The sequence below is a fragment of the Centroberyx affinis genome, unplaced genomic scaffold (assembly GCF_046629955.1).
Source record: "Centroberyx affinis isolate AG114_WGS23_722 - 3 ecotype Tasmania unplaced genomic scaffold, CSIRO-AGI_Caff_v1 ptg002378l_1, whole genome shotgun sequence".
Lineage (NCBI taxonomy): Eukaryota > Metazoa > Chordata > Actinopteri > Beryciformes > Berycidae > Centroberyx > Centroberyx affinis.
Window position 1 is genome coordinate 115316 of NW_027280634.1, and position 19685 is coordinate 135000.

General features: G+C 42.2%; 2 protein-coding genes across 2 annotated transcripts in view; one reads left to right on the forward strand and one right to left on the reverse strand.

Moving 5' to 3' along the window:
• The window catches only part of LOC139656069 (collagen alpha-4(IV) chain-like), a 50534-nt gene extending 38238 nt beyond the window's left edge, over positions 1 to 12296 (reverse strand). Inside the window, exons 1-3 of the mRNA XM_071533556.1 lie at positions 12160 to 12296; positions 10194 to 10306; positions 9221 to 9257 (exon numbers count right to left, since the gene is read on the reverse strand). Of these exons, the coding sequence (XP_071389657.1) occupies positions 9221 to 9257; positions 10194 to 10228 (72 nt within the window). The 5' untranslated portion in view covers positions 10229 to 10306; positions 12160 to 12296. The remainder of the gene's footprint in view (positions 1 to 9220; positions 9258 to 10193; positions 10307 to 12159) is intronic.
• Positions 12297 to 15329: 3033 nt separating this feature from the next.
• Positions 15330 to 19685, forward strand: part of LOC139656068 (collagen alpha-5(IV) chain-like) — a 33671-nt gene continuing 29315 nt past the window's right edge. Inside the window, exon 1 of the mRNA XM_071533555.1 lies at positions 15330 to 15537. Coding sequence (XP_071389656.1) covers positions 15457 to 15537 — 81 coding nt within the window. The 5' untranslated portion in view covers positions 15330 to 15456. The remainder of the gene's footprint in view (positions 15538 to 19685) is intronic.

Sequence of the window (19685 nt, forward strand, 5' to 3'; positions counted from 1 at the left end):
TACTTTAAATTGTCTTCACATTGTGTCCAACGGAACCAACTGGTGGAATATGCAGTGAAGTCTCTGCTCTGCATCATGTTAACTCTCTGAGTGTCGAGCAGCGTTAGAATTGTCCGATTGAAAAGCATCAAGTTTCTCTTTACCGTTACGACACATGCGAGTTCGGAGAAATTGTGGAATTTTATATTTTTTTACGAACGTTTTCAGAACAGGAGACGGACTGTCTGGTTGATACAGAGCTGCTGCATCGCCACATGACAGACAGGAAGTGATGCGCACAGATGCATTACAGAGCGATTTAGATCCATTTCAATACACTGATTAACTGTTTATGTTGTGCCGGCCATGCCGATATTGTGGCGCTGCCACAGTTTATGTACTGGAAGCAATGGCACGACAATCTACTGGTTTATTTCAGAATAAGAGCGTATCTACGTGGTCAGGGAGGAGTCCAGCAGCCTGGTGACAGTCAGTCCATCCGCTGAAACACACGCAAAAAGTGAGCTTCAACTTGAAAACATTTTGCGGCCCACTAGACGGCACTCACGGCCCACACATGGGCCGCGGCCCAGTGGTTGAGAAACACCGGCTTAGATTATTTCACAACTAATCCCATTATTGACCTTTTGGTTAAAAACAAATTCACTTCATGTTTTCAGATGTTGTCAGTTTTAAATTCTTCAGCACTGGAAAACCAACATCTGGTATAAGAAGGATTAATAACCTGCTTCATTACCTATTATAACATAATCTACTTCTTTACCTATTGTAACATAACCTGCTTCATGACCTATTGTAACATAATCTACTTCATTACCTATTGTAACATAACCTGCTTCATTACCTATTGTAACATAATCTACTTCATTACCTATTGTAACATAACCTGCTTCATGACCTATTGTAACATAATCTACTTCATTACCTATTGTAACATAACCTACTTCATGACCTATTGTAACATAATCTACTTCATTACCTATTGTAACATAACCTGCTTCATGACCTATTGTAACATAATCTACTTCATTACCTATTGTAACATAACCTGCTTCATGACCTATTGTAACATAACTTACTTCATTACCTATTGTAACATGACCTATTTCATTATCTATTGTAACATAACATACTTCATTACCTCTTGAAACATGACCTACTTCACTACCTATTGTAACATAACCTGCTTCATTATCTATTGTAACATAACTTACTTCTGTACCTATTGTAACATAACCCGCTTCATTACCTATTGTAACATAACTTACTTCATTACCTATTGTAACCAAACCGACTTCATTACCTATTGTGACATAACCTACTTCATTACCTATTGCAACATAACTTGCTTCATTACCTATTGTAACATGACCTATTTCATTATCTATTGTAACATAACATACTTCATTACCTCTTGAAACATGACCTACTTCACTACCTATTGTAACATAACATACTTCATTACCTCTTGAAACATGACCTACTTCATTACCTATTGTAACATAACATACTTCACTACCTATTCTAACATGACCTACTTCATTACCTATTGTAACATAACATACTTCATTACCTATACTAACATTACTTACTTCAGTACCTATTGTAACATAATCTACTTCAGTACCTATTGTAACATAACATACTTCAGTACCTATTGTAAGGTAATCTACTTCAGTACCTATTGTAACATAATCTACTTCAGTACCTATTGTAAGATCACTTGCTTAATTACCTTTTGCGATATAACCTAGTTCATTACCTGCAGTACATTCTCTAAATGTATCCAAATCATTCAGCACAGACATATTCCAGGCAGAACAACATTAATTTTAACAGATAACATATTTCAGCAGACAACATGTCAGAAGTGTGTGCAGCAGTCTAATGGACCAAAGTGTTGGTGCTACCAAATGATCTGCTGATGCCACAAACTAACTTACTAGCACCAGTATGAGCAGAGGAAAAGTTAGTCTGCAGCCCTGAGGAGTCACACTTTTCAGATGGTGGCAATGTCATTTTGGGACCAGACTCTCCAATTCCCAGCATGCAGCAGTGTTTGTGTTGTCGGCCACATTCCTCTGGCGTTGTGTAAACCGGGTTAGCAGTCAGGCGTGGCTATCTGCCTGGAGGAATGTGCCTATCGCTCTATCTGCTGTCAGGACTAATGTTCTGTAGCCATCTGCTCTCTGATCAGCTCTCCTCAACCTCCATCCGCTACAATGGAACCAGGAGAAGCTAGGTGGCTGACGGCAGAGCAGCTGATTGGCTGACAACAGAGCAGCTGATTGGGTGACAACAGAGAAGCCAGACTCTGCTGTCCCAGACAGGTTGAACCTGACAACCTTCTCAGGATTCAGGGGTTTAACTGTTGACTTTGGAGGAAAACCCACATCTACCAGTCCTCTATCCCCCCTCTATCATCGCTCTATCATCCCTCTATCAGTCTTGTATCATCCCTCTGTCATCTCTCTATCAGTCCTCTATCACCCCTCTATTATCCCTCTATCATCCCTCTATCAGTCCTCTATCACCCCTCTATTATCCCTCTATCATCCCTCTATCAGTCCTGTATCATCCCTCTATCATCTCTGTCAGTCCTCTATCACCCCTCTATCATCCCTCTGTCATTCCTCTATCAGTCCTCTATCAGTCCTGTATCATCACTCTATCATTCCTCTATCAGTCCTGTATCATCCCTCTATCAGTCCTGTATCATCCCTCTATCCGTCCTCTATCAGTCCTCTATCAGCCCTCTACCGTCCCTATCAGTCCACTACCAGTCTCTATCAGTCCTCTATCAGTCATGTATCATCCCACTATCAGTCTTCTGAGTCCTCTATCAGTTCTCTACCAGCCCTCTATCAGTCTCTCAGTCCTCTATCAGTCCTCTATCAGTCCTCCATCAGTCCTCCATCAGTCTCTATCAGTCCTCTACCAGTCTCTATCAGTCCTCTATCAGTCTCTATCATCCCTCTATCAGTCCTCTATCTGTCCTATATCATCCCTCTATCAGTCCTCTATCAGTCTGCATCATCCCTCTATCAGTCCTCTATCAGTCCTCTATCATCCCTCTATCAGTCCTCTATCAGTCTGCATCATCCCTCTATCAGTCCTATCAGTCCTCTATCAGTCTTCTATCAAATCGCTGTCAGTCTCTATCATCCCTCCAACATCCCTCTATCAGTCCTCTATCAGGTTCTCTACCAGTCCTCTACCAGCCCCCTATCAGTCCTCTGTCATCCCTCTTTCATCCCTCTTATCAGTCCTCTACCGGTCCTCTATCAGTCTCTATCATCCCTCTATCAGTCTCTAACAGTCCTCTATCAGTCTCTATCATTCCTCCATCAGTCCTCTATCAGTCTCTATCATCCCTCTATCAGTCTCTATCATCCCTCTATCAGTCTCTAACAGTCCTCTATCAGTCTCTGTCAGTCCTCTACCAGTCCTCTATCAGTCTCTATCATCCCTCTATCAGTCCTCTATCAGTCTCTATCATCCCTCTATCAGTCTCTATCATCCCTCTATCAGTCTCTAACAGTCCTCTATCAGTCTCTATCATTCCTCCATCAGTCTCTATCATCCCTCTATCAGTCTCTATCATCCTTCTATCAGTTCTCTTTCAGTCTCTATCATCCCTCTATCAGTCCTCTACCAGTCCTCTATCAGTCTCTACCAGTCCTCTATCAGTCTCTATCATTCCTCTATCAGTCCTCTACCAGTCCTCTATCAGTCTCTATCATCCCTCTATCAGTCTCTATCATCCCTCTATCAGTCTCTACCAGTCCTCTATCAGTCTCTATCATCCCTCCATCAGTCTCTATCATCCCTCTATCAGTCTCTACCAGTCCTCTATCAGTCTCTATCATTCCTCCATCAGTCTCTATCATCCCTCTATCAGTCTCTACCAGTCCTCTATCAGTCTCTATCATTCCTCCATCAGTTTCTATCATCCCTCTATCAGTCCTTTATCAGCCTCTACCAGTCCTCTATCGGTCTCTATCATCCCTCTATCAGTCTCTACCAGTCCTCTATCAGTCTCTATCATTCCTCTATCAGTCCTCTACCAGTCCTCTATCAGTCTCTATCATCCCTCTATCAGTCTCTATCATCCCTCTATCAGTCTCTATCAGTCTCTATTAGTCAGCTAACATCCCTCCACCAGTTTCTATTAGTCCTCTACCAGTCCTCTATCAGTCATCTATTATCCCTCTATCAGTCCTCTATCAATCCTCTATTATCCCTCTCTATCAGTCTCTATCAGTCTCTCAGTCCTCTATCAGTCCTCTATCAGTCTGTATCAGTCCTGTTTCAGTCCTCTATCAGTCTCTATCAGTCCTCTACATTCTCTATCAGTCTCTACCAGTCCTCTATCAGTCATTTATCAGCCTCTACCAGTCCTCTATCAGTCTCTATCATCCCTCTATCAGTCTCTGCCTGTCCTCTATCAGTCTCTATCATTCCTCTATCAGTCCTCTACCAGTCCTCTATCAGTCTCTATAATCCCTCTATCAGTCTCTACCAGTCCTCTATCAGTCCTTTATCAGCCTCTACAAGTCCTCTATCAGTCTCTATCATCCATCTATCAGTCTCTACCAGTCCTCTATCAGTCTCTATCATCCCTCTATCAGTCTCTATCATCCCTCTATCAGTCTCTACCAGTCCTCTATCAGTCTCTATCATCCCTCTATCAGTCTCTATCATCCCTCTATCAGTCTCTACCAGTCCTTTATCAGTCTCTATCATTCCTCCATCAGTCTCTATCATCCCTCTATCAGTCTCTACCAGTCCTCTATCATTCCTCTATCAGTTCTCTACTAGTCCTCTATCAGTCTCTATCATCCCTCTATCAGTCTCTATCATCCCTCTATCAGTCTCTACCAGTCCTCTATCAGTCTCTATCATTCCTCCATCAGTCTCTATCATCCCTCTATCAGTCTCTACCAGTCCTCTATCATTCCTCTATCAGTTCTCTACTAGTCCTCTATCAGTCTCTATCATCCCTCTATCAGTCTCTATCATCCCTCTATCAGTCTCTACCAGTCCTCTATCAGTCTATATCATTCCTCTATCAGTCCTCTACCAGTCCTCTATCAGTCTCTATCATCCCTCTATCAGTCTCTATCATCCCTCTATCAGTCTCTACCAGTCCTCTATCAGTCTCTATCATTCCTCCATCAGTCTCTATCATCCCTCTATCAGTCTCTACCAGTCATCTATCAGTCTCTATCATTCCTCCATCAGTTTCTATCATCCCTCTATCAGTCCTTTATCAGCCTCTACCAGTCCTCTATCAGTCTCTATCATCCCTCTATCAGTCTCTATCATCCCTCTATCAGTCTCTACCAGTCCTCTATCAGTCTCTATCATTCCTCCATCAGTCTCTATCATCCCTCTATCAGTCTCTACCAGTCCTCTATCATTCCTCTATCAGTTCTCTACTAGTCCTCTATCAGTCTCTATCATCCCTCTATCAGTCTCTATCATCCCTCTATCAGTCTCTACCAGTCCTCTATCAGTCTATATCATTCCTCTATCAGTCCTCTACCAGTCCTCTATCAGTCTCTATCATCCCTCTATCAGTCTCTATCATCCCTCTATCAGTCTCTACCAGTCCTCTATCAGTCTCTATCATTCCTCCATCAGTCTCTATCATCCCTCTATCAGTCTCTACCAGTCCTCTATCAGTCTCTATCATTACTCCATCAGTTTCTATCATCCCTCTATCAGTCCTTTATCAGCCTCTACCAGTCCTCTATCGGTCTCTATCATCCCTCTATCAGTCTCTACCAGTCCTCTATCAGTCTCTATCATTCCTCTATCAGTCCTCTACCAGTCCTCTATCAGTCTCTATCATCCCTCTATCAGTCTCTATCATCCCTCTATCAGTCTCTAACAGTCCTCTATCAGTCTCTATCATCCCTCTATCAGTCTTTATCATCCCTCTATCAGTCTCTATCATTCCTCTATCAGTTCTCTACCAGTCTCTATCATCCTATCAGTCCTCTATCAGTCTCTATCAGTCCTCTACCAGTCTCTATCAGTCTCTATTAGTCAGCTAACATCCCTCCACCAGTTTCTATTAGTCCTCTACCAGTCCTCTATCAGTCATCTATTATCCCTCTATCAGTCCTCTATCAGTCCTCTATTATCCCTCTCTATCAGTCCTCTATCAGTCTGTATCAGTCCTGTTTCAGTCCTCTATCAGTCTCTATCAGTCTCTATCAGTCCTCTACATTCTCTATCAGTCCTCTACCAGTCCTCTATCATTCCTCCATCAGTCTCTATCATCCCTCTATCAGTCTCTACCAGTCCTCTATCAGTCATTTATCAGCCTCTACCAGTCCTCTATCAGTCACTATCATCCCTCTATCAGTCTCTACCAGTCCTCTATCAGTCTCTATCATTCCTCTATCAGTCCTCTACCAGTCCTCTATCAGTCTCTATAATCCCTCTATCAGTCTCTACCAGTCATCTATCAGTCTCTATCATTCCTCCATCAGTTTCTATCATCCCTCTATCAGTCCTTTATCAGCCTCTACCAGTCCTCTATCGGTCTCTATCATCCCTCTATCAGTCTCTATCATCCCTCTATCAGTCTCTACCAGTCCTCTATCAGTCTCTATCATCCCTCTATCAGTCTCTATCATCCCTCTATCAGTCTCTACCAGTCCTCTATCAGTCTCTATCATTCCTCCATCAGTCTCTATCATCCCTCTATCAGTCTCTACCAGTCCTCTATCATTCCTCTATCAGTTCTCTACTAGTCCTCTATCAGTCTCTATCATCCCTCTATCAGTCTCTATCATCCCTCTATCAGTCTCTACCAGTCCTCTATCAGTCTATATCATTCCTCTATCAGTCCTCTACCAGTCCTCTATCAGTCTCTATCATCCCTCTATCAGTCTCTATCATCCCTCTATCAGTCTCTACCAGTCCTCTATCAGTCTCTATCATTCCTCCATCAGTCTCTATCATCCCTCTATCAGTCTCTACCAGTCCTCTATCAGTCTCTATCATTACTCCATCAGTTTCTATCATCCCTCTATCAGTCCTTTATCAGCCTCTACCAGTCCTCTATCGGTCTCTATCATCCCTCTATCAGTCTCTACCAGTCCTCTATCAGTCTCTATCATTCCTCTATCAGTCCTCTACCAGTCCTCTATCAGTCTCTATCATCCCTCTATCAGTCTCTATCATCCCTCTATCAGTCTCTAACAGTCCTCTATCAGTCTCTATCATCCCTCTATCAGTCTTTATCATCCCTCTATCAGTCTCTATCATTCCTCTATCAGTTCTCTACCAGTCTCTATCATCCTATCAGTCCTCTATCAGTCTCTATCAGTCCTCTACCAGTCTCTATCAGTCTCTATTAGTCAGCTAACATCCCTCCACCAGTTTCTATTAGTCCTCTACCAGTCCTCTATCAGTCATCTATTATCCCTCTATCAGTCCTCTATCAGTCCTCTATTATCCCTCTCTATCAGTCCTCTATCAGTCTGTATCAGTCCTGTTTCAGTCCTCTATCAGTCTCTATCAGTCTCTATCAGTCCTCTACATTCTCTATCAGTCCTCTACCAGTCCTCTATCATTCCTCCATCAGTCTCTATCATCCCTCTATCAGTCTCTACCAGTCCTCTATCAGTCATTTATCAGCCTCTACCAGTCCTCTATCAGTCACTATCATCCCTCTATCAGTCTCTACCAGTCCTCTATCAGTCTCTATCATTCCTCTATCAGTCCTCTACCAGTCCTCTATCAGTCTCTATAATCCCTCTATCAGTCTCTACCAGTCCTCTATCAGTCCTTTATCAGCCTCTACAAGTCCTCTATCAGTCTCTATCATCCCTCTATCAGTCTCTACCAGTCCTCTATCAGTCTCTATCATCCCTCTATCAGTCTCTATCATCCCTCTATCAGTCTCTATCATCCCTCTATCAGTCTCTACCAGTCCTCTATCAGTCATTTATCAGCCTCTACCAGTCCTCTATCAGTCACTATCATCCCTCTATCAGTCTCTACCAGTCCTCTATCAGTCTCTATCATTCCTCTATCAGTCCTCTACCAGTCCTCTATCAGTCTCTATAATCCCTCTATCAGTCTCTACCAGTCCTCTATCAGTCCTTTATCAGCCTCTACAAGTCCTCTATCAGTCTCTATCATCCCTCTATCAGTCTCTATCATCCCTCTATCAGTCTCTACCAGTCCTCTATCAGTCTCTATCATCCCTCTATCAGTCTCTACCAGTCCTCTATCAGTCTCTATCATTCCTCCATCAGTCTCTATCATCCCTCTATCAGTCTCTACCAGTCCTCTATCATTCCTCTATCAGTTCTCTACTAGTCCTCTATCAGTCTATATCATTCCTCTATCAGTCCTCTACCAGTCCTCTATCAGTCTCCATCATCCCTCTCTCAGTCTCTAGCAATCCTCTATCAGTCCTCTATCAGTCTCTATCATTCCTCTATCAGTCTGTCAGTCCTCTACCAGTCCTCTATCAGTCTGTCAGTCCTCTACCAGTCTCTATCAGTCCTCTATCAGTCTCCATCAGTCCTCTACCAGTCCTCTATCAGTCCTCTATCAGTCTCTATCAGTCCTCTACCAGTCCTCTATCAGTCCTCTACCAGTCTCTATCAGTCCTCTATCAGTCTCTATCAGTCCTCTATCAGTCTCTATCAGTACTCTATCAGTCCTCTATCAGTCTCTATCAGTACTCTATCAGTCCTCTATCAGTCTCTATCAGTCCTCTACCAGTCCTCTATCAGTCCTCTACCAGTCTCTGTCAGTCCTCTATCAGTCCTCTATCAGTCCTCTACCAGTCTCTATCAGTCCTCTACCAGTCCTCTACCAGTCCTCTATCAGTCTCTATCAGTCCTCTACCAGTCTCTATCAGTCCTCTATCAGTCTGTCAGTCCTCTACCAGTCTCTATCAGTCCTCTTCCAGTCTCTATTATGTGTTGTCGTGTATGAACACTTTCAAATTTCAGTAGCCTGTTTCCCATATGAACTGGAAGTTGTATGAGAAAATTATCTTCTCAGATATTGAATAAAGTGGTCGTAAATGATTCTTCCTCTTCCAGTAATCACAGTAGTCTCAAGTCATCATGTCCGAGTCCAAGTCCAAGTCTGAGTCAAGTCCGGGACTCAGTTCAGTTCAGTTTTTATTTATTTATAGTGTAACATCACCCCAAGGGGTCTCTGCACAAAGACAAGAACTCACCCCGAGAGCCGTCCTTCCGGTCATCAGCAGCAGCCACCTGGAGACGAGACAGTCGGGTCAGTCGGGACTCGGCATTACAGAGAAGATGGTGGATATTATTTATTGACCTTGTTCTGTAACCTTTTTGTTTTTTCACGCCTGGGGGGGGGTATCACACATTAGACTTGTGCCTCCGCCTGCTCAGACCAAGTCTGAGCCAAGTAGGTGAAGAGGTGAACACACTTAGAGGCCAGGATGTGTACGCATTTTCAGTTACATACGTGTCATCCAGTGTGGGCACCTGGATTAAATCTTGCGTAACGAACACCAGGCTCTAGCAAAACGGGTGCAAACCTCTGTGATTTTAACTTGTACCATCACCTGCACTTGCAGGGCCTGAAATCTCTATTGGAGTCCTACTGATATTTTCTGGGTTGCTGATAACGATATATTTGGATTGAAGCTGCAGATATTTTGTGAAGAATCAGTTCAGGTTAAGGTTTTCCCATAGACAACCAGTGTAGTATTGATCAGTTCTACAATAAATACATAATCAATCAAACAACATCATAAGCATCATATCACTGGACCAGATCAATGTTAGTAACGGGACAATATATCAGTCTGATCTCTATATAATTCATGCTAGCTCTAGCGGAACACAGTGTGTTTCCTGCTGCAGTTTGCTCTTATAGTTTCCACAGTCGGCCATATTGGCTCCAGTCCTCCTCCATGTCTGTTGTTATAGTAACCACTGTAACATGTTTAGAACCAACCTTCTTAGATAATGAGAATGTAATAGACTCTATTATCGATTGGCTCATGTGTTATGTTTGATCTTAAATTGTCTTTTGTTTTATTTTGTATTTCTTTTGTACGCTGTTGTTTTTATATTCCATATGATCTGCTATTTCCTCTGTTTTTATGTGAAGCATTTTAAATGTAATTAAATTTACTTCATCTGATTCAAAGTGAATTAAGCTGAAGTCCTCACCAGAGCCAGGGGGCGGAGCAGGAGGTCAGCAGCATCGTGTCCGCCCGTCTCCTCTACCTCGCCACTGATTGGTTCGCAGCCAGTGATGTCACTCTGCCTTCGGTCGTCTCCAGCTGAGGAGAGATTGACGAAAATGAGATTCAAGATGACCAGGAGTGAGACAGCAGATACTCAGACAGTCCGCCACTCAGCAGAAACACAGTAGACACAGAAACTAGTTGAAGTACAACTGCCTTTCGTTTAAAATTCAACATTTGGAAGACTTGGATGTGATGATACTAAGAGCTGGAAGACTAAACTGGCATGATGCTGCTGCAGGCTGATCTCAGCAGAACTGGTGTTTGCATCTTTTCTCTTAAACTTTCAGCTCCACCTTTGTGTTTTTTAATTTGCTGCTTTTCCATGTTGATCTGTCACCGTCAGAACGTACCAATGGACCAGAGATGCACATATGTTTCGATCTAGATAAACTTTCTTAAGGAATAGTTCACCCCAAACTGAAAATTCACGCATTATCCACAGTTTGTGTGTCCACATAACACACAGCGAGTTAGCTAGCTGCTCCATGTCAGCCAAGTGAACAGGAACTGGGTCTTTACAGATACAAAAAGGACAGAAAATGACCGTAAAATGTCTCCAAACAGTTCTGCAGCCGAACCCAAGTGTTCTGAAGCCAAACGATTCAACTGTGAGTCCAAAAGTCCAGTGTATGCACTAGCTAACTCGCTGTGTGTTATGTGGACACACAAACTTCACCAGTGTTTCCACTGACATGGTGGTGAGTAGATAATGACCAAATTCTCATTTTGGGGTGAACTATTCCTTTAAAGGGTTCATTCAGCCCCAGAACGGGTTCTGCTGTGGTCCAAGCCTGAAGAACTGGAGCTAGAACCTTCCATTACAGTCGAGTTCCTCCTTGGATATATTCCAGCTGTGAAGAACTGATTTATTTTTGGTGAACCCACTTTCCCTCAACCTGTCTCGTCTACTTCCACTGCAAGTAGTGATTTACTACATTTCCCAGAATGCCTCTCAACAACCTCCAGAGAAGCAGTGTGAACTTGTTGCATCAAGCTGGGTTTCACCCAATAATCAGACTTCTAGTATACTCTGTCTGCCTGTCTGTCTGCCTGTCTGTCTGTCTGCCTGCCTCTCTGTCTGTCTGTCTGTCTGTCTGTCTGTCTCTCTGTCTCTCTGTCTGCCTGCTTGCCTGTCTGTCTCTCTGTCTGCCTGCCTGCCTGCCTGCCTGCCTGTCTGTCTGTCTGTCTCTGTCTGTCTGTCTGCCTGTCTGTCTCTCTGTGTATCTGTCTGTCTGTCTGTCTGTCTGTCTGTCTGCCTGCCTGCCTGTCTGTCTGTCTGTCTGTCTGCCTGCCTGTCTGTCTGTCTGTCTGCCTGCCTGTCTGTCTGCCTGTCTGTCTGTCTGTCTGCCTGTCTGTCTGTCTCTCTCTCTGTCTGTCTGTCTGTCTGTCTGCCTGTCTACCTGATAATTTAAAGCTTTTGACAGATTTTTTTAATATGAAATAACAGTTTTAATAACAGACATTAGTGATATGATGCAAATCTGACCAATTCTGACCCCTGTTCATGCCTACCCCCCCCCCCACCCCCCCCACCCCACCCCCCAACCCCGGTCGCCGTCAAGAGTTCTCCCTCCTTTCAACCCGTATCGTTATGTTATAACGAGTTAATATGTTATAATAAGCGTGCGAGTGTTATGAAGTTAATATGACCAGAGTGGCCTGGCTCTCAGTTTGGCTCCAGGCTGAAAGGTAACTTGGCTTTAACTCGGCTGCCTCAGCCTGCAGGTTAATTGGCAGCTAATTGCAGGTTAATTAGCAGCAAATGAGCCAGAGTGGATGTTGCTTGTAACAGTAATACTGCTGGTATCCCATAATAAAAAAAGAGCCAAGGGGAACAAGCCAGTGGAAACTAGCAGTCCGTTATAATCAGCTGAAACGCGTCTTACCTGAACTCCTCCAGTTTGTCACATTTAACACTTTCCTTCTTCAGGCTGGAAAAGTCCGTGAAGCCGGAGACGAAGCTGCAGATCTGCGGACTGCGCCGAGGAAAAGAATAAAAAGTTCAAGTTAGCAGGTAAAACGCGGACAGAAACACAGCAGACTGCAGCAGACCGGACTGGAGATGCGTCAAGCCCACAGCAAGCAGCAGCAACGACGCTTCCGGCTCGGCGGCTCTGCCTTCAAAATAAAGGTGCACACCGTGTCATATTAGAAACTAAAATATGTATTTGCATGTACAGAACAAAAAGAATGCTATCAGAATCATCAGGGAAATGGATTGAAAGTAGCGCAGTATTGTAGAATAGAAACAAAGAGGTTATATGTTATTATTGTTAAGGACTAACAGGATGTTATGGAAGGACAAATTAGACTAGATGAAACTGTATTGGTCCTGGGGAAACTGGGTGGTGTTGCAGCCGGTAATAACAGTATACAACAAACGAAAAACAATAGAAATAGAAATAGAGTAAATGGGTGTTAAATTGGATGTACACAACATAAGTGACAATAACACTGAAATAAATGGATGAACAGCAGCATTATGAGAATGTGCAAAACAGCAGCGGTTGAAAGCCTTCAAGGCTAAAACGTAAATATATTTAATGACTCTGATTCTATAAAACCCAAACCAGAATCTTTGGAATGATTCCTGTGTCCGAGTTGTATTTCAGTCATATTGAGGCGGTTTGTTGGTGAGCAGGATTACCTGCTGCACCCCGCTCACCTGGGCGGCTGGATGTGTCTGGACTCTTCTTTACAAAACAATAATAAAAACAAAAAAATCATGATGGCTTGCTGTGTACTGCAGTGTGGCACAGTGTGACGCGCCTCATGGACCCAGTTCACGTGTCAGCAGCTCATCATGCCTTTCTAAATGTGTTTGATGTACATCAATGGAAAAATAATCACTAACGGTTTAATTTAATTATTACTTATCGGCAATGCTTTGTACGTCAGATAGATGATTGTTAATTTGTTTGAGTGTTGGAGAGGATTATATTTGGACCGGTGTTATGATTCACTATAGCCACAGAAATGCTGACCAGCTTATTCTTAGGGCAGGCTGTGTTTTCGTTCAGTTAGTACGGTACAAAGAGTCTTTGAATCGTTAGTGAATGCACAGCTGAAGCAGTTCTAAATGGAAAACAGCATTCTCAATGGATTTCAGTCAGGTAACAGCCATGTTTGTTGCCAATGACATTAGGCAACATTGTGCAGCTCTGTTTGTTCCAAGGCTTTTGAGGCTGTTGACTCTGTAGATCATGAAGTACTCATCAGATTGAATTACATTGGTTTCAGTGAGGACGCATTAGGCTGGTTCTGAAATTAGAACACAATGTTTCTCTGTTGAGAATCACACATCTGAATTTCTAGAGATCACTAAAGGTGTTCTTCAAGGCTCTATTTTTATTCTCTGTTTTATTCTCTACTTTTATACATGATTTGGGACATTCAGCCAACAAGATTCACTTATATGCAGATGACACGATCATCTATACAATTGCTTCCTCCCTTAATCCAGCTGTTGGAGACCTCCGCATTGCTTTTCAGACACTTCAATCTACACTCCTCCACTTGAAGGTAGTGTTAAATGCACATAAAACTAAATTTATGACATTTACCAGCAGTATACAGCCTGCACAAAATGTCGCCATCCTGTTAGGGAGACCGAATTAGAAAAGGTCTCCTCCTGTAAGTATCTTGCTATATGGCTGGATGAAAAGCTATCATACTAGCTATTGAAAACCTCATGAAGAAGCTTAAGCATAAACTGGGTTTTTACTTTCATTTTAATAAATGTATTTTCCTTTGAGGCAAGAAAGAAACTACTCCAAGCCACATCTGTGTCTGTTAGACTGCAGTGAATCCTGCATGTGTCCTGCTGTTAAGCATGCTACATTCTGTGTATCATGCATCTTTGTGCTTCGTTCTAAATGCAGCCTAGCCTTTATGGTTTGGTTGGTCGGACTTCACTGTTGCTAGTAGAAAGCTTCACATGTACCTTTTTATCAACAAAACTATTCTTGGTATCTCTAACATAATATCCCACACAGCTACCACATTAAATCCACATGGCAGCTGCTCTATAATGTGCAGAGGATCGACTCTGATTATGCAGCTGGGCGTGGATTAACCTGCAGCAACCTCCATCTCATACAGGAATCTTTCCAGGAACGTTGCAACTGTTTTTAACAAACAAGGCTGTTCTATGTGTCCTGTGTGACTTGTTGTAATATACATCATATGTGTTTTATGTGTGACTTGTATAATGTGTATTTGCTTTTAAATTATTCATGTTGCTGCCTTGGCCAGGTTAAATAACCTCTGCTCTGCTGAACAGTAAATATCAGCTCCATCTCTGCCTCAGAAAAATTCTCCCTTTTTTTTTTGCCTTTTTTTTGCTAATTTCTCACATGTGAATTGTTTTTTTGGGTGTTCTGCTTTGCTTATCTGGTATTTCTGAGGCAGTGCCATTATGTTAATTCATGATAATGATTAGATTAATAAATGAATTAATAAGGTCCTGTGAACAGCTTCCAGTTTAGGAATGACTGGGATTCATCAACAAACGCACGTGGACACGATGGAAAACAAGTGCGGCGGCAGCTGTTAGTTCTAAACTTGTACAAGGAAACTTCACACATATTTATAAAATTATTGATAAATGAGGCCCAAGGTTCCACACATGTTTGGTAACATCATTGGTAACACATGTTTGGTAACATCTTTCCACTACAGTTCTACTGTAGTGCAGTGCTACTACAGTATAGCAATACTACCATACTTCTACTGTACCACTACCATACTACTAGTACACTACAAACAGAATGCCATGTCTGTTTGTATTCGGATTGACAGCTGTTATGAAAGTACTACAGTACAAACTGTAGTAATACTGTGTTATTATGGGATAAGTAACACCATATCTGAAGGATTGATGGATTTCCATGATTCCGGACTTCTTCCAACACCCTGTATAAGGGAGGGCTTTTAATTTGAAAACCACGGACCGGATGTCTTATAGTTATTCGTGTTACCTTGACTCTGGTGTGGTTTCTCCAGCGGAGCGTCTCTGTTTCAGTCCGCAGCAGGTTTATCTGGCTTGGCTGAACGGACCGGGTCTGAACCGAACCGAGCCAGACTGAGCATCAGCCAGGCTGTTTCTCTCTGAGTTAGTCTGAATTCAAAACTAAATTTTAGTTTTAGTTTTATTCAGATTGGGAGGGGATCCAGCAGTCTGCATGGAGCCGTCGGACGGGCAGAGATGGACCCTGGTCCTGGTTCTGCTGCTCTGCTGCACCGCACCGGGACACGCCGAGAGTGTGAGTAAACACACCCTGTTCACCTGCCCAGACGTAAAGTATTACTATCTGAGTCTGAGTGTTAATGTAGTAATTGAAGTATTTATCTATAATTAGTCTGGGTCAGTCTGGGTCAGTGTATGATAGTCTGAATTGGCGTTGGGTTGGCCTGGGTCAGTCTGATCTTCTGGCTGGTGGTCTTTGGCTAGTGTTCTTTTGTTTGGTGGTCTTTTGGCTAGTGTTCTTTTGTTTGGTGGTCTTTTGGCTAGTATTCTTTTGTTTGGTGGTCCTTTGGCTAGTGTTCTTTTGTTAGGTGGCCTTTTGGCTAGTATTCTTTTGGCTAGTGTTCTCCTGTTTGGTGGTCCTTTGGCTAGTGTTCTTTTGTTAGGTGGCCTTTTGGCTAGTGCTCTTTTGTTTGGTGGTCTTTTGGCTAGTATTCTTTTGTTTGGTGTTCTTTTGGCTAGTGTTCTTTTGTTCGGCGGTCTTTTGGCCAGTGTTCTTTTGTTTGGTGTTCTTTTGGCTAGTGTTCTTTTGTTTGGTGATCCTTTAGCTAGTGTACTTTTGGTTAGTGTTCTTTTGTTTGGTGTTCTTTTGGCTAGTGTTCTTTTGTTCGGCGGTCTTTTGGCTAGTGTACTTTTGTTTGGTGTTCTTTTGGCTAGTGTTCTTTTGTTTGGTGATCCTTTAGCTAGTGTACTTTTGGTTAGTGTTCTTTTGTTTGGTGTTCTTTTGGCTAGTGTTCTTTTGTTCGGCGGTCTTTTGGCTAGTGTTCTTTTGTTCGGCGGTCTTTTGGCTAGTGTTCTTTTGTTTGGTGGTCTTTTGGCTAGTGTTCTTTTGTTTGGTGTTCTTTTGTTCGGCTGTCTTTTGGCTAGTGTTCTTTTGTTTGGTGATCCTTTAGCTAGTGTACTTTTGGCTAATGTTCTATTGTTTAGTGTTCTTTTGGCTAGTGTTCTTTTGTTTGGGTGTCTTTTGGCTAGTGGTCTGTTGGCTAGTGTTCTTTTGTTTGGTGGTCTTTCGTTTGTTTTGTGTTCTTTTGGCTAGTGTTCTTTTGTTTGGTGGTCTTTTGGCTAGTGTTCTGTAGTTTGGTGGTATTTTGGCTAGTGTTCTTTTGGTTGATGGTTTTTTGGCTTGTGCTCTTTTGGTTAGTGTTGTTTTGGCTAGTGTTTTTTTTGGCTTGTGCTCTTTTGGCTAGTGTTGTTTTGGCTTGTGCTCTTTTGGTTAGTGTTGTTTTGGCTAGTGTTCTCCTGTTTGGTGGTCCTTTGGCTAGTGTTCTTTTGTTAGGTGGCCTTTTGGCTAGTGTTCTGTAGTTTGGTGGTATTTTGGCTAGTGTTCTTTTGGTTGATGGTTTTTTGGCTTGTGCTCTTTTGGCTAGTGTTGTTTTGGCTTGTGCTCTTTTGGTTAGTGTTGTTTTGGCTAGTGTCTTTTTGGCTGATGTTTCTTTGGCTAGTGTTCTTTTGGTTGATGTTCTTTTGGCTAGTGTTCTTTTGGCTGGCGTTCTTTTGGCTAGTGTTCTTTTGTTTGGAGGTCTTTCAGCTAGTGTTCTTTTGGCTAGCGTTCTTTTGTTTGGAGGTCTTTTGGCTAGCGTTCTTTTGTTTGGAAGTCTTTTGGCTAGTGTTCTTTTGTTTGGTGAATTTTTGGCTAATGTTCTTTTGTTTGGAGGTCTTTTGGCTAATGTTCTTTTGGCTAGTGTTCTTTTGTTTGGTGGTCTTTTGGCTAGTGCTCTTTTGTTTGGTGCTATTTTGGCTAGTGTTTTTTGGCTGGTGTTCTTTTGTTTGGATGTCTTTTGGCTAGTGGTCTTTTGGCTAGTTTTCTCTTGTTTGGTGGTCTTTTGACTAGTGTTCTTTTGTTTGATGGTCTTTTGGCTAGTGTTCTTTTGTTTGGTGGTCTTTTGGCTAGTGCTCTTTTGTTTGGTGGTATTTTGGCTAGTGCTCTTTTGTTTGGTGGTATTTTGGCTAGTGTTCGTTTGTTTTGTGTTCTTTTGGCTAGTGTTCTTTTGTTTGGTGGTCTTTTGGCTAGTGTTCTTTAGTTTGATGGTATTTTGGCTAGTGCTGGTTTGTTTGGTGGTCTTTTGGCTAGTGTTCTTTTGGCTAGTGTTCTTTAGTTTGATGGTATTTTGGCTAGTGCTGGTTTGTTTGGTGGTCTTTTGGCTAGTGTTCTTTTGTTTGGTGGTCTTTTGGCTAGTGTTCTGTAGTTTGGTGGTATTTTGGCTAGTGTTCTTTTGGTTGATGGTTTTTTGGCTTGTGCTCTTTTGGTTAGTGTTGTTTTGGCTTGTGCTCTTTTGGTTAGTGTTGTTTTGGCTTGTGCTCTTTTGGTTAGTGTTGTTTTGGCTAGTGTTGTTTTGGCTTGTGCTCTTTTGGCTAGTGTTGTTTTGGCTTGTGCTCTTTTGGTTAGTGTTGTTTTGGCTAGTGTCTTTTTGGTTGATGTTTCTTTGGCTAGTGTTCTTTTGGTTGATGTTTTTTTTTAATAATGTTCTTTTGGCTAGTGTTCTTTTGGCTGGCGTTCTTTTGGCTAGTGTTCTTTTGTTTGGAGGTCTTTCAGCTAGTGTTCTTTTGGCTAGCGTTCTTTTGTTTGGAGGTCTTTTGGCTAGTGTTCTTTTGTTTGGAGGTCTTTTGGCTAGCGTTCTTTTGTTTGGAGGTCTTTTGGCTAGTGTTCTTTTGTTTGGTGAATTTTTGGCTAATGTTCTTTTGTTTGGAGGTCTTTTGGCTAATGTTCTTTTGTTTGGAGGTCTTTTGGCTAATGTTCTTTTGGCTAGTGTTCTTTTGTTTGGTGGTCTTTTGGTTAATGGTCTTTTGCTTGGAGGTCTTTTGGCTAGTGTTCTTCTGGCTAGTGTTCTTTTGTTTGGAGGTCTTTTGGCTAGTGTTCTTTTGTTTGGTGGTCTTCTGGCTAGTGTTCTTTTGTTTGGAGGTCTTTTGGCTAGTGTTCTTCTGGCTAGTGTTCTTTTGTTTGGAGGTCTTTTGGCTACTGTTCTTCTGGCTAGTGTTCTTTTGTTTGGAGGTCTTTTGGCTAGTGTTCTTCTGGCTAGTGTTCTTTTGTTTGGAGGTCTTTTGGCTAGTGTTCTTTTGTTTGGTGGTCTTCTGGCTAGTGTTCTTTTGTTTGGAGGTCTTTTGGCTACTGTTCTTCTGGCTAGTGTTCTTTTGTTTGGAGGTCTTTTGGCTAGTGTTCTTCTGGCTAGTGTTCTTTTGTTTGGAGGTCTTTTGGCTAGTGTTCTTTTGTTTGGTCTTCTTTTGGCTAGTGTTCTTCTGGCTAGTGTTCTTTTGTTTGGAGGTCTTTTGGCTAGTGTTCTTTTGTTTGGTGTTCTTCTGGCTAGTGTTCTTTTGTTTGGAGGTCTTTTGGCTAGTGTTCTTTTGTTTGGTGGTCTTCTGGCTAGTGTTCTTTTGTTTGGAGGTCTTTTGGCTAGTGTTCTTCTGGCTAGTGTTCTTTTGTTTGGAGGTCTTTTGGCTAGTGTTCTTTTGTTTGGTGTTCTTTTGGCTAGTGCTCTTTTGTTTGGAGGTCTTTTGGCTAGTGTTCTTTTGTATGGAGGTCTTTTGGCTAGTGTTCTTCTGGCTAGTGTTCTTTTGTTTGGTGGTCTTTTGATTAATGGTCTTTTGTTTGGAGGTCTTTTGGCTAGTGTTCTTCTGGCTAGTGTTCTTTTGTTTGGAGGTCTTTTGGGTAGTGTTCTTTTGTTTGGTGTTCTTCTGGCTAGTTTGGTGTTCTTCTGGCTAGTTCTTCTGGCAGCAAGTTCTTTTGTTTAGAGGTCTTTTGGCTAGTGTTCTTTTGTTTGGAGGTCTTTTGGCTAGTGTTCTTTTGTTTGGTGGTCTTCTGGCTAGTGTTCTTTTGTTTGGAGGTCTTTTGGCTAGTGTTCTTTTGTTTGGAGGTCTTTTGGCTAGTGTTCTTTTGGCTAGTGTTCTTTTGTTTGGTGGTCTTTTGGCTAGTGATGTTTTGTTTGGAGGTCTTTTGGCTAGTGTTCTTTTGTTTGGAGGTCTTTGTATCTATCTATCTATAATGCACCTGTCATATCTCCCATAATGCACATGTAATATCTCCCATAATACACCAGACATGAGCTGCGTTCGGAATGGTTCACTCATTCCCTCACTCACTATCCCCCATGTAGTGTTTATCATATAGTGAACTATATGGGCAACGACCGAACGAAATTTCGGACACTACAGTAAATATCGTTGTGTCAAAAA